We start from the raw sequence: 14,420 nt of genomic DNA on the forward strand, positions 1-14,420 counted from the left end.
ATTTACATTTGATCACTTTAAGAAATGGAAATGTCAGGAGAACTGTACAAATTGTTTTGTATATGTGCTGTGTATTCAAAATGACAATAAAAGAAGTCTAATTCTATGTTATACCCCTCAAATCTCCACAGTAGTTTATACATTTACTTGGATCTATTTTATTGGATTCTATAATTGTGATCTAAAAGGAAAAATCTTTTAGAAGCCTCTACCTGTTTTTATTTGTATTTTTTGTAATCTAAACATAAACCTCTTGCTCATAACCATTTGCAGCTCTGAATATATTCTGGGTTGTACTGTAATGCCGGTGGAAAGTGAGCCTGTAAACAAGTGTATCGCTGACCAATCCTTTGCCTTTGTCTTCTTTCACTGAAGCTCATTTGAAATGCGCATCACACTTTTTTATCTTTAAAATTTACAATAAAAAAAAGAAAAAAATTTTTTCCCTTCAACTCACAATGGTTTGTTTTGTTTTTTAAGTAAAATGTTTAATCGCTCAAGGGACAAAATTCCATTTCTTGGTTTTCAGCTTGCAGGACAGCAGTTCAAGCAGACATTGTGTTCCTGGTGGACGAGTCATGGAGTGTGGGTCAGACCAGCTTTTCCAGAGTCAAAGACTTCATCTCAGCCATCATGTCCTCCTTTCAGGACAACACAGTAGGAGCTGAGGGGGTTCGCTTTGGAGTCACGCTCTTTGGGGATGTTCCAAGGTACTCGAGCATTATCTTCAGACATCTTTTTAAATTGTTTTTTTACTTTTTGGGTTAAAAAGTCATCTTACTTAACAAGTTGTAGTCTCATAGAAAGCAATTATTTTCTTCTGCTCCAGCTTTTCTACATGACCCAGTTCTGATTCATCCCTTTGCTCTACAGGATGCTGGTTGCTTTGACAGACTACAGTTCACTAGAGGAGGTGCTCAGAACTGTTGGAGACCTCCCCTACGGTGGAGGATCCAGGAAAACAGGCAGTGCTCTGCAGTTTCTTGTAGATTCTGTGTTCAGCCCTGCCATCAGCAGAGACTTTACCCCAAAGGTGTTGTAGTTCATATGTTGAGATCAGTCATAAGTTACTGCACTTGCCTTGTGTTGTTTATTTCATTGTTTTTTTACAGCTAGCATGCACATGTTTGACAAAGAGTGGAAAAAGAACCCTTTGAGGGTGACAATCCATGCTGCAAATACATGCATACACTGTGCCCTGCATGACAGGAAATGACTTGCCAGGATCAGTATTTGTACTCCACAGGACACCGAGGCATAAACAAACAAAGTGGTCCACCATTTCACACTACCATGAATTTGATTAAAGTGTCCTGCTGTATGCTTGGAATAAAAATTGATCGCGTGTCCGTGGCTGACGGCCGATTTTCATCTGTTGGCATTGTCTTTAGTTCTGTAAAGTAATAAGAAAAACGTATTGATTTTTCAGCACTATTTTTGCAGGCTGAATCAAACTGTCAGTACTGTATGGCTTGCCAAAGCAGCTGTGAATGTAAAACACACACAAAACCTGTAAATGCGGTGGTCAGTGACAAATATTTAAGGTCCCCTTAAAGTTAAGAAATGTTCTCACCACAGGTTTATTCAAGTTTCATTAAGAAAACAGAAGAGGCACAATTTTGGGAACCCTCTGAAGTCTAAAACACATTATTTTTCTGCATTTTTCTTATTATATATTCATTTTTGCAACTTGGTTTGAAAGTCTTCTTAAAAAGGTTTTAGTTAGTTTTCTAATGTTGCCAATGCTTGTTTCAACAGACATTCTAGCATGAGGAAAATTGGATAATTTCAACCTCATTTATGCCAAATCCACTTTTATGAACATTACAGTAGTCATTAAAAGTGAAATTATACTTCTCTTATAAAACATAACATCCCAGCATCCTAGTCATAGTGTGTTAGAGGAGAACGGAGAATGAGGTCAAAATATAACCTTCACTTTCCTCCCAGAGCTGAGCATAAACAAAGAAATTAGGAAAGTCAGTTTTAAGGGGCCATTATGAAATTCCTGATTATGTTTCTTATATTTATGCGTCTCTATTTGTCAATGCCAATGGAGGATTTAAAGAGAATAATCAATTTTCAATGCTGGCTTCTTAATAAAAAATTTGTCTGGAGGGCAGATTTACATAATTAGTCATGCCTGCAACAAACAAAAATAAATTGAGCATGCAAGTTCACGGCAGATACACAGCTGTTGAATCTGGATCATGGAGAATTATTTTATGCTTATTGTTAGGCTGTTTATTTCATGTTGGGTGTCTCTAAATGCTATTCTAAAATGCCTTTTTTAATGACTGAATTAACATAAAAAATGCCATAAGTCTGATGGGCGAATAAATATTTATAAACCACTCTCAATAGTGCTGCGTATATATTTTATATATATTTTCTGTCTCTTTGCAACACAGATTGCTGTTTTGATCACAGCGGGGAGCTCTGATGACCGGGTCGATCTTGGTGCCAAAGCAGTTGCAGACAGTGGGATAACACTCTTTGCAGTGGGTGAGTCTTAAACTAGGTATTGTGGATTCCTTCAACGTTTCCCCTGCAGCAACAAACTTTAGATTTTATTCAAGCTCTACCAGCCTATCAGATATGTCTTGCTGCCAGAGATTGATGTTCTGTACATTTGAATTCACTGATTCAGTGTGTGTTTGTGTTCATGTGTTAAGTTTCTTATTTGGGTCTATAGATGTGTGTACATATATGTACCTATATAAGAAACTTTATATAACTTTTAATGCATTTGTTGAACTATTATAATTGCATGATCTTAATATTTTACCTCTTTTACCTCTTGTACACTAACCGTCCACACAAACCTTCTTCTCTTAGTGACAGCGGTGCAGTAATTACTGATCATTAGAGGATAGTTTGTGCTAATAGCAGCTATTTTTCATTAGCAGATTCGGTTTGCCCCATCCGCACCTCTGACACAAGGGTCCTCTGCTCCTGCTCATCACCTCTATTGAAAACCTACATTATGCAGCCCTGTTGCCAATAATGCACGACTGAACCAGGATAAAAAAAAATAAAAATAAGAAATAAACAAATGCTGTCATTCTGAATCTTTGACATTTATTTTAGTGAATTACTTTTAGTTGATTTGCAGTTTATTTAATTTTTTTTGTATCGGTTGTTCTTCACATATACGCAGTGCAGTTATTTGTTGAAATGGGTGCTACAGAGTGTATAATTAGATCTGCGTGTTTAGAGTACTCCGGAATATAAGTTTCTGCATCATTTAATCATCTGACTTGACTTACTGCAAATGGTTTGTGTCAAAGTGCTGAAATAAAACCTGTGGTGTTTAATCAGTTATAAATATCTGTCTACATAAAAACTGTGATTCACTCTTCTTCCTATTTTTTTTAACTTTATTATGAAGGTGTACGAGGAGCTGATGTGTCGGAGCTGAGAAGGATTGTGTCCGAGCCCTTCGAGGAGCATCTTTTGCAATGTGCAGATTTCTATCTCCTGGAAACACTTCTTCCTAAACTGTCTCGGAGATTATGCATCAGTGCGTCTGAGCCACCACGACCCGTAAAAATCACCAAGCAAAGTAAGTTTCCCCCAACTCCTAGGAATTCTTTTACTTCTATCTAGATGTAGTGAGCTATAGGGGTACATGTATCAGTTTGGCCTGGGTACATCCTCTACATGACCACTAGGAAACTAGAAACCCAACTCCCTATTTCTTTCTTTCAATGTTTTTCCTTCAATTACTGATTTATTCTGTCATTTTATGATGATTAAGTCTCTGGAAGATGCAGTAAAAAGTAAAAATGAATGTCTCACAATTTTAATGTCTACCTTAAAGCTGGCATAATGTTTTACTTTAATTTGCTGATATTTATTGGCTTCTCATATCTTCATCTGATCTGTGTATTGTCACTAAACTGTAGGTGAAGAGAATGTGGTGGGTCCCAGAGACCTGCAGGTGAGCGAGTTAGCTCACAGCTCGCTCAGGCTTACATGGAGCCAAGCTACAGGTGATGTCACTGGATATCGCCTCCTGATCACACCTCTCAGCTCTAAGGGTCAACTCCTGCTGAATCAGCAGAGACAGGTGAGGGATGGATGCCTTTTACATAGAAGAGTGTAAACAACTTTACCAAATATGTTAACAGCTGTATGCATAGATACTTACGCCTCTAAATAGTTTTTTTCCCTTCATCCAAATCCAATGATTACTTCTATACATGGTTAAAATGGTCCTTAATTCCAAAACTCTTCCCCGGGTATTTTCTCTTATTTGTTTTTGCCCGCTGAGTCATGTAATTTTAAACTCCTTAAAGCCAGATGCTCATCACTTTATTTTTTTAGCTACCTTTGTGTAATCCTTTACAGGTTTCCTACAGTCTAGAACCTCCTGAGACTTGATTTCAATATTTTCTAAATAAATGTGATTTTTTTTTTTTTTTTTTTTTTTTTTTTTTTTTGGTTGCCTCCCAGAATTTCTTTCCTGTCCAGTATTATCCAAATGTTGTCTTTCTTTCTTGCTCCCTTCATTCCTTATAATGTTTTTTTTCCCCTCATAGACCATGGTGACAGAGCTTTGCTTTCTGTTTCTCTTTTTAACTCTAGGTTTCCTCCTATTTTTCTGTCTCGCTAATTACTTTTGGAAAGCTTGTGTTACTGAGTGATGCCTGCCAAAAGTTCCGGCAAATGATTTATCCTCGGGACCTGATACAACACTTTGTCCTCCATTTTTATGTAATTCTCTGTTCCTTTTACAAATAGTTTGGTCATTTCTTCTTTTTTCTATCCATCTCTTTGTCCTTATCTGGCTTCCTTCCTTCCTTCCTTCCTTCCTTCCTTCCTTCCAGAATATCTAAACTTACCCACTGTTTATTATTCTCCTTGTTAACAATACATTTATGTATTACTCATTTATCTGTTAATATACATCATAACTGTGTATCTATGAAAAAATAAAGTTCACTTTGCCAAATGAAAAATGTGTTTAGCAAAATTAGGCAGTAGCTTGGAAACCCTAAAATCACCTGCAGTTTAGAAAATTACTTTCATGATTCTCTAAAGAGGCATTACTCTAAAAGTTGCACTGACTTAATATTGTGTGCTTTCTTTTTCTTGGATGACTGACTAGATAATCGTATGGTTACGTGCTCTTACAGAAACATCATTATTTTAGCTATTCTTTACTAATTATCCCTGTTTATATAACAGCTGAATCTGAAGGCAGATGTGAGCTCCACCATGGTGACGGAGCTGAGTCCAAAGACAGAGTATTCTCTCACCCTCTATGCTATCTACCCAAACCTCATTGGCAACTCTGAAACAATCCCAGTGAAAACAGGTGAGATTTTTCATAACATACAGGGAATCTGGAAATACTCAAAGTGCTGCACTTTTTCCACATTTAGTGATTTTACAAGATTATTCCCAATGGTATTAAATCAATCTCTTTCCTTAAGAGCTGTACTAAAAATACCCTGTTATCTCAGTTTGAAAAAAACTTTATTGTTGCAAATTTAATGCATATTTAAAATTAAGAAATCACAAATATGCAGGTAGTTAAAGCGTTTCCCCTTAAAGATCCAAATTGAATTGAGGTTCATAACTTCCACTGATTATTCTTGAGATCTTTCTTCAACTTTATGTAATATTAGTAAATTGGACATAAAAGGCTAATCTGGAGTTTGCAAAAAGACACTCAGAAGAATAATAAGAGAAATACAATGTATTGATCTGATTGGACACATAACTAACTTTTCTAGTAGTAATGCCAGGCACAGTGTTTAGAGAAGAGCAGGTACCATTCATTGTCATGCCATCACAATTCCTACAGTGAAGCATGGTGTTGGCAGCATGCTACGGTTATGTCTTTTCCAGTAGTAGGAATGGGTAGACTGGCAAGGAGAGAGGAGACGGAGAATTATGAATGCAGTGATGTACAGAGACATCCTGGGTAAATAAAAATAGTCTTGGGCCCTTCAGACTGATAAGCAGATACTTTCTTCAACAGGACAACAATGAAAAGTACACAGCTTTAATCAGATTGATATTGCACAGATGTCCCATTCAAATAGATGAAGCATAAGAAGAACTGCAAAGAAGAAACCTTTTAAGATAGCTGGGCAAAGCTTATAGCAGCACATTTAAAAGGACTCTGCGCTTTTTAAAAAAAAATTATAACATTCATTTATTGGGCTGTAGCAAACTGTGGGACTAGAATATGTTCATAGGTGCCAAATCCATTCGATCTCCACTAAGTAACCTGTTGCAATAGGAAAAAGAACAAGAACATCATCTGTATGTTCCTTATAAATCACTAGAGACTAGACTTTGATGAAGCTCTTGCTAATAAATCTATACACATTTTTACATTAAATCTGTTTAAATTAACTATTTGTGATTTGCTCTAATATCCATATGAAATGGGTAGAGTGGTAGTTCTTTAATTACGTTGAAAACTACTAGATGTCCTGCAGAAATACATAACTTCCCTTCTCAGGCATAATGGACAAAAACTATTTCTGAGGAGCATGAATTCTGTGTTTCTCATCTTTACTGTTAGTTTGGTGATTTGAATAATTACCTACTGTATTTCTCTCATCAATGGATAATATACTAACAATCCAAAAGGCTAAATTAGGTTAGACATTCCTCCTAAGAGTATCAATGCTGCTGGTTAGAGGGGAACTGCTTGTTCAGTTGCTGCACAAGAACAACAAATCAGCTGTTAGGGGTGGTCAATGGTTGTAATACATACAGTAGCCCCCACCCGTGGCTGTAGCATGTGGAAAAAGTGCAGAGCTGGGGACACTTTAAATAAATGTATAGCTTTTATTATTATTATGTTATTTTTCAATACTACTTCCACGTCCTGCTTTTCTCTACCAAATGCTTTTCTTTCCTTTAGCTTCGTTGCCCAAAGTATCAAACTTCCGTGTTATCGAAGAAGGTCCCTTCTCTCTACGTCTTGGCTGGACACCTCCTCTGGGAAAGCTCAACGGGTTCAAGATCTTTATACCTAGGTGTAAGTTGACATCTGTCAAGATTATTGACTTTAAAGTTTGCATAGCAACAGTGCCTTGCCAAAGTATTTATGTCTTAAACATTTTAAGATTATTTCTCTTAAAGCACAAATTTGACAGCACTTTCTTTTCTGCTGTTGCAATGTTATATTGGTAGAAACATTACATTTTGTTCATATCTTAACAGGAAACCTGCTTGTCCATTGTAAAACAAACAATATGTCTTATGGTTTCATTTCATCAGTGGCTTTCCATTTTACACTCTTCAGTACAGCCATAGTCATTGTGTAAACCTATTCTCCATTTTGGCTTTTGATCTGTTCAGCTCCTCCAGATTTAGCAATGGGCCTTTTGGTTCCTTGAAATTAAAACTCTCTTTATATTTCTATGTTTGCCATTGTGCAATAGTCTACATTTTTGGTTAGTTTTTTTTGGAAGAAATTTTAAAGAAAGTTAAAAAAGGCTTTTGGAGTTTGAATACTTTTTGCAAGACACTGTGTGAAAGGTTTGTTTGAGTTAAAGACTCTTTTACATTTTCTTAAATACTCTTCAGCCAACAGACCAGGATTAACATACGAGCAGCTGCTTCCTGGGGACATCTCCTCTCATGTGATTGACAGCCTGGAGGAAGATAAAAAGTACACCATCAGCATCTATGCTGTTTATCCCGAGGGGCCAAGTGAACCAGTGTCCATAGTGGGAAAAACACGTAGGTTTACAAAATGAAATCACTTTGTCCAAACAATATTGACTGCTGTATTACCTTTTCATAATGAATATCTCCTCATCTTAAAAAATACTGAATATCTAAAGAGATTATATGGCATAGTCAGTTAATAGATTTATTACAAGACAAAAAGATCCCTGTGTAGTACCCCAATATTTCCACAGGAGGGGGGTGTTGTTCTAAAATCAACCTGTCAGGAATATACCTCATCATCTCCACAATATCTTAGCATCTTACACTATAGTAACACCTCTAACCATAGAGGGAAATGGATTAGAAGGTTTTGAATATATATTTTTTGCATAAGTTCTACTTGCTAAGTTTGGTTATGAAATAAAAAAAATGTTGCATCATTATTAATCTCAGCTACGTGATTAAAATGGAACAGCCTGCCCCTCGGTCTGCAGGTTCTCACAGATCTGCCCCATTTGAAACCCATATTAGACTAATTTTTTCAAACTGGCTTTTAATACTTAGAAAACACTGTTTTATATAAATATATTTTTTTTTTACAATGTTTTTATCTTTCTGTGAAGCACTTTGGTCTTCCTGGTGTTGTTTTAAAGTGCTACATAAATAAACTTTGACTAATAAAATGCTACATAACTTCATCCCTTGCTCTTGCAATGTCTCTAACAGTAAAAGTAGTACCAGTTAAGCAATTTTTGGTCCAGAATGCCACCACAGACACTGTGCAAGCAAGGTGGGCATCAGTCAAGGGAGCAACGGGATACCGTCTGACATGGGCGTCCACAGGTACTGTGCATATCTATGAATTTTTGTCTTTAGGAAGAGACGATGTACCGTTTGTTCAGTTTTTCTTCAACAAAAAAGTTTTTGTATCCTCATATGATCTGCTTTTCTCATTGTTCTGCAGATGGCCACATAGAGAACATCAACCTTGGAGATAACTTCAACTTCTACATGATTCAGGGCCTTCACTTAGGCTCTGAGTACACAGTCACAATTAACCCCATCTTTGGAGACATTGAAGGGCCAGTCACCACCAACAAAGTCAAAACATGTAAAACATTTATACCAGATATTAGATGTTACAGAACTTAGTTGAAGCATGAGTTGACCTGTTATTGCTTTCAGTCATCTTCTGGTTTGGTTTTTGAAACATTCCTCTGATTTTTTTCTGTTCACTTTAAGATCTAAGTGTCTTAGTTTGCTATATTACCATCTAAATGAGAGGAAAAATAACTAGAGTCAGTATCTATGTTTAAAACCAGATATTTACTGGATAAAAAGGAACTAATGTTTTTTTTTTACTGCTGTTGCAAATTGAAACAGATTTTTTTTCACTAATCAGACTGTTTTCGATTAAAGACCAAAATAACAGATTTCTTTAGCTGTCTTGATTTGAGAGTCGACTCTGACCCTAAGCCTTGTATAACAATAATTGTATATAACAAAATAATTTGGGAAGATGCAGCCACAGTGAAAAAAGTTTTAGCTGTTAGCTATAGATTGAAATGCTACTTGGCCTATAGAAATCCATTACTCTAAAAGCACTAATGATGAAACCAGTTAGATTGTTTTTCCACAGTAACAAGTACAACATCTACAACACTGACTCGGCCTCACCACTTAATACAAAAAGAGTTGACAAAAATATCCAACGTTTTTGGGAATCTTGTGAGGGAATATTGTGAACATTGGACCAAATTCTTATAGTTTTGCAGGTCATTGAACTAAATGCTAGATATTAAAAAATGTTGTGAAAAAACATCTCTCCTAATTCTGGTTTACAGAAAATATAACTATTTAAGTCAATCCTAACTGACCTAGAACAGGAAAAGTTGTCAGAAAGATGTTTTTGTAGAGTGTGTGCATCTATTTATTTACATATTTAATTACTCTTGACTTTTTAATATTTCTTTCTCTCTTTTTTTCTCTTTCTTTCAGTGGAAAGCAGTGCTGTTCAGACTTTAAAGGTCTCTGCTGTAAGCACCAATTCAGCTGTTGTATCTTGGAACAAAGTCCCAGGGGCCACAGGTTACAGGCTGGCATGGGGACCCACCCCAGGTACTATATATCTTTGTTTTAAAGGTTCCTCCTGTTTTCAGTTGTTTATCATACAACCATTATTCTTAGTCAGGCTATAAAGCACAAGGTTTATCATTTTCTAGCATCTCTTTTTTTAGAAGAGCTTTACAAAAGCCAATAATACTGAAGAACTGGAGCAATAAAAAGTATTAAGTCACCTACTGATTATGCAAATTATCTGGTGTCCTTTTAGATGTGTCTCTCTCCCTACACAAGCAGGGTCCAGGGGGCACAGTACCCTAGGTCTCATTCAGTCCCTCTTTGGCCTGTGGGCTGCTGCTCATGTTCTTCACTAACGACCTACCTCTGAGCGAGCCGTATGCCTGCCGTAGGGTGTAGTCTCTGTGGCCTTTCAGAGAATAATTGAAATGGTTAAGGTTAATAAAACACAGGGTACTAATCCAACAATACGGTCAGCCTACAACGATGCTTGAGGCAGTCTGGATTTAATATAGTGAGTCACACAATTAGGATTCCGTCTTGAGATATCCTGTTTGTTGGGCAAATCTGATGTGACACATGCAGACAACCAGCTTCTCTCCCTGAAAAAAATCATTCATACATCTTTTGCATTGACTCAAGCATATTTAGTTACTTTAACACAACTGTTTCATGTACCACACTGCTAAAATGAAACAATTGTGTTAAAGTAACTAAATATGTTTGAGTTGATGCAAAAGATGTATGAGGACACATAAATAAAAAAAGTAAAAGGGCCAATATTTATATCTACATGCATACTTAGGAAAATAAAGCTTGTCAGCAGCTAGTTGGGGAAAATTGACTATTGGGGAGAAAAGGGAATTACAGATGTCCATGGTGAAAGATATGAGGAAAGAAAGCTATACTGAAAGAAAAAACTAAAATATTGCTTTTATTGTTTATAGAGTTTATTGGCAGAGATCGTCCAAGGCAGTTGGCTTTGAACAGCAGCACTACAGAGTACAAGCTAAAGAACGTTGCCCATGATACAGAATACGTCTTGACACTATATGTGCTGTTTGGGTCTGCTGTTGGGCCTGGAATCTCTGCAACCTTCCGAACTTGTGAGTAATTAAGCATTTTATGAATCATATTGTAATTAACACCTGTAGGTGAAAGGAATTCAACACATGAATGTCACAAATCTGCTTTTATTGATTGCTTGGAAAAATGTAGTTTGCTTCTGAACTTTTGGAAAAAAGTGGAAGACTGGAGCTGATGGTTGGTGCAGGGGTAGAATGTATCACCCACTCACAGAAGCCTGAATCCTCGAGTCAGGCATCCCTGTTTCATTTCCTGATCTGGAGAAACCTTTGCTGCATGTCTCCCCATTTCTCCATCCATCTCATATCAGTTCACATGATTAAAAGGAAACTGGGACAAAATTAAAAGCATAAAAAAATTTAAGACTGTCAAAAGTATGTTCCAGCATTTTAACCTAGTGCAGCCCTCTATACCCAAGAAAAGCTTATTATTAACTCTGTTTTTATTATATCCTTTTTGTTTGTGTAAAGTGGTGACAGGAAACCATGTGTAAGGCAACCGCAATGCTGAAAGTTTTGCTATAGAATACTTGGAACAATGTTTGCCTAGTGTGATTGTGATCTTTTCTAGCTTTTATCTGATTTTTTGGATTATCACACCATGTACAACCAAATACTGTATGTTGTTAACCACAAAACAAACACTATCATCTAATTTTGAACTTTCTAAGATGAGATCACAGTGGTTTGAGGGAGCTTGGTTTAAAAGTTCAGAATGGTCAAGTCAAGATCTTCATGCCCGGTTGGGAATTCACTGTGCCTTTAAGACATTACAAACATAGCCCCTCAAGTCTATGCACACTTTGCCAGTTTGGGCTAATCTGACAATCCTAAAAAAGGCACATTTCCCCTTTTTTCTGTATAGTTAGCTAATAATAACAAACCTGATATTTCAATTGAGAAAAGAAGGCAAACTAACAAGACCCTAACAAGACAGCGTGTGACACATAAGGTAAAATTAAATAAATAATTTTAAAGATTTGTCAATGTTTTCTTTGTATATTCAGAATATCTAGGGATTTTTGTCACTCATGATGTTTCTAACACAGTTCAGCATGTGTTGAGATGCTTTTTGTCTTGATTTTATTCAAAAGATCTGACCCACATGCAGTAAACCAAACAGAGACACCAGGGAAAGATTTAACAGGTTTATTGTGAGTTGGTAAAGAGGAGTCCAGTGCTGCTCTGAACACTGTCGAACCAGAACTGAAAAGTGAGGGGGAAGATTCTGCGGTTAGTTCAGGCTCAGTGGGAAATTTGTGTCTTTGATTTGAAGAAGGGAATAAAGGCAACAGGACTCACTTTTCCAGAAAAAGGTGTCTTTCGTTGAATCCAGTCAGTGTAGGTTGTTCCAGTAATTGACTTGCTCGTTGGAGGGCGGACAGGGTTTACCCAGGTTGTGGAGTTTCCTTGAGGAATTGAGGAGCTGACTGCCACTTAGATTTCCTGCGGTACTTGAACGGTTTCTTGTGGAGATGAATCCCCTGCTCAGAGAGAAGCCCAAAAAATCCTTGGTGAAAAGTAGATCCAAACCACCAGCTTGAATTCTCTGCTCAGTTTGATGCTCACAGAATCCTTCAAGGGGGGAGAAGGTCCAAAACATCCAGTTTGCAGGATGACTTCCTGCCGAGAGGCAAAGACAAAAAAACAACAAGGTTAAGGCTCGGGTGACAAAACTCAGTTTGACTCAGTAAAACTCAGCTTGGCTAGAATACCCAAAACTGGCAAACACTCTGGAGTCGAGGTAGTGGCAGTCAGCAGCTTAAGAGTCCTCCAGTAATGAGGCAACCATCCGCAGGTGTGTGAGAAGGCCAACGAGAACCTGGTGCCCTCTGGTGGTGGAAAAAAACTAAAAACACAAGCACAACCCACACAAACTGGATTCCTAACACTTTTGTTCTTTCTTGTGTTTTGTCCCTTTTATGTTAGGTAACATTTCCAGTTTAGTGGTGTTTAGATTTTGGTTTTGTAAGGTTTCTTTGTGTTTAGTCTTGGCTGTTGAGTGTATTTCCTTAAATATGCAATTCAGTTCAGTGTTCACAACACATGTCATCTCAAGCCACTTTACATACAGTGAGACTGGTTCAAAGTTTTCTATCTAAGGAAAACCAGCTGTTTGCATTGACTCATTGACTCAAAAGCAATCCCTCAGACCAAGCATGCTTGTAGTGACAGTGAAGAGAAAAAAAATCCCATTTAACAGGAAGAAACCTCCAGCAGAACCAGGCTCAGTGTGAGTGGCCATCTGCCGAGGCCGACTGAGGTTCAAGGAGACAGAAGGAGACAGAAAAAGAAGCTGAGATAGAAAAGGCAACTGTCAACTACCTCCAAAGGTGGCCCCATCCAGGAAACACACAACCGGGAAGAAGAGCTCCGAGCAAGCTGCCATGTCGGAGGATAAAAGAGAGCACATACAGTTAGTCACAGTCAAAGAAAAATAACTACACTGAAAAACAGACCAAGCTCCAAAATCTATAAACAAAAGAGTTGATGGCAGCAGCACAGCTGATATTTCACTCCAGGATGGTGTGACAGCCAAACTGAAACAGACCAGATGAAGCTACAGTACGAAGATGAGAACAATCAGAGAGAACTATGAAATTCTTTAGAATGGGAGAGTAGAGAGAGAATGAAGCAGAATGATGAAAATAATGCCCTATGTCCTCCAGCAGTCTAGGCCTATAGCAGCATAACTATATAGATATTCAAGCTATTCCAACTATAAGCTTGATCAAAAAGGAATGTTTTAAGCATTGCCTTAAAATTAGACAGTTTCTGCCTCACAGACTAAAACTGGTAGTTTGTTCCGCAGGAGATTCTTTATGTGAATTAGACTTGCCTCCCTCCAATGGTACATATATGGCCTTTTTACTTTATTCCTACTCTGTTTCCAAGGTTCCTGGTTCCCTGGTTTGCTTATGTGTGTTCCAGCTTCTCTGTGGTTCAGTTGTTCTTAGTTTTAGGACTATTTGTCTCTGTTAATATATCTAACAAAAATCACAAATCCTAAAAAGGTTCTTGACATTTTCTAAAAAAAAAAAAAAAGATATAATACCTTAATGAGGTCCAATTAATTGCTGTATTAGTGAATGAAGATGCAAAATAAAAAAAACTAAAAATTATTATTTTAAAGATGCAATAAATAAATGAGCAGTAAATCTTAATGTTTGTATGATGTGCTAAAGGGTACTGCTTTTATTTCTTAGCTCCTTTAGGTTATGTGTCAAACTTTAAGGTGACGTCGTATACAAGTACCTCTATAGCAGTAGAGTGGAGTCCCATTGTTGGAGCAACAGAGTACAAACTTTCCTGGTACACAGGTAAGTCATTTAACCCAGTCCTTTGTTTAACTATTAGTACTCAATAATTTGTATGGTATATTCATATACCTCATGCTGTTTTATACTTCAAGATGATAGCAAACCACAGTTCCAGTATTTGGACCGAAGTGTCCTGTCGCACCAGATTAAGGATCTCAACCCACAGACCATCTACACCATTACCATCTGTGCAGTTTATGGAAACTCAGAAGGACCAGAGATCTCTTTGTCTCAACTAACAGGTTAGAATATTCACTGCAAGAAAACCATGATCAGTTGGTCCAGATATTAG

General features: G+C 37.1%; 1 protein-coding gene across 7 annotated transcripts in view; it reads left to right on the top strand.

Moving 5' to 3' along the window:
* The window catches only part of LOC107103009 (collagen alpha-1(VII) chain-like), a 91,652-nt gene that overhangs the window by 13,603 nt on the left and 63,629 nt on the right, over nt 1–14,420 (top strand). For all 7 annotated transcript variants that reach the window (XM_015402504.1, XM_015402507.1, XM_015402505.1 and 4 more), the window contains exons 3-16: nt 530–710; nt 874–1,033; nt 2,412–2,505; nt 3,392–3,565; nt 3,909–4,072; nt 5,194–5,323; nt 6,890–7,006; nt 7,558–7,713; nt 8,371–8,487; nt 8,609–8,755; nt 9,643–9,762; nt 10,671–10,829; nt 14,015–14,128; nt 14,221–14,370. In XM_015402504.1, coding sequence (XP_015257990.1) covers nt 530–710; nt 874–1,033; nt 2,412–2,505; nt 3,392–3,565; nt 3,909–4,072; nt 5,194–5,323; nt 6,890–7,006; nt 7,558–7,713; nt 8,371–8,487; nt 8,609–8,755; nt 9,643–9,762; nt 10,671–10,829; nt 14,015–14,128; nt 14,221–14,370 — 1,983 coding nt within the window. The remainder of the gene's footprint in view (nt 1–529; nt 711–873; nt 1,034–2,411; nt 2,506–3,391; nt 3,566–3,908; nt 4,073–5,193; nt 5,324–6,889; nt 7,007–7,557; nt 7,714–8,370; nt 8,488–8,608; nt 8,756–9,642; nt 9,763–10,670; nt 10,830–14,014; nt 14,129–14,220; nt 14,371–14,420) is intronic.

The sequence above is a fragment of the Cyprinodon variegatus genome, unplaced genomic scaffold (assembly GCF_000732505.1).
Source record: "Cyprinodon variegatus isolate N-32 unplaced genomic scaffold, C_variegatus-1.0 Scaffold1360, whole genome shotgun sequence".
Taxonomy (NCBI): Eukaryota; Metazoa; Chordata; class Actinopteri; order Cyprinodontiformes; family Cyprinodontidae; genus Cyprinodon; species Cyprinodon variegatus.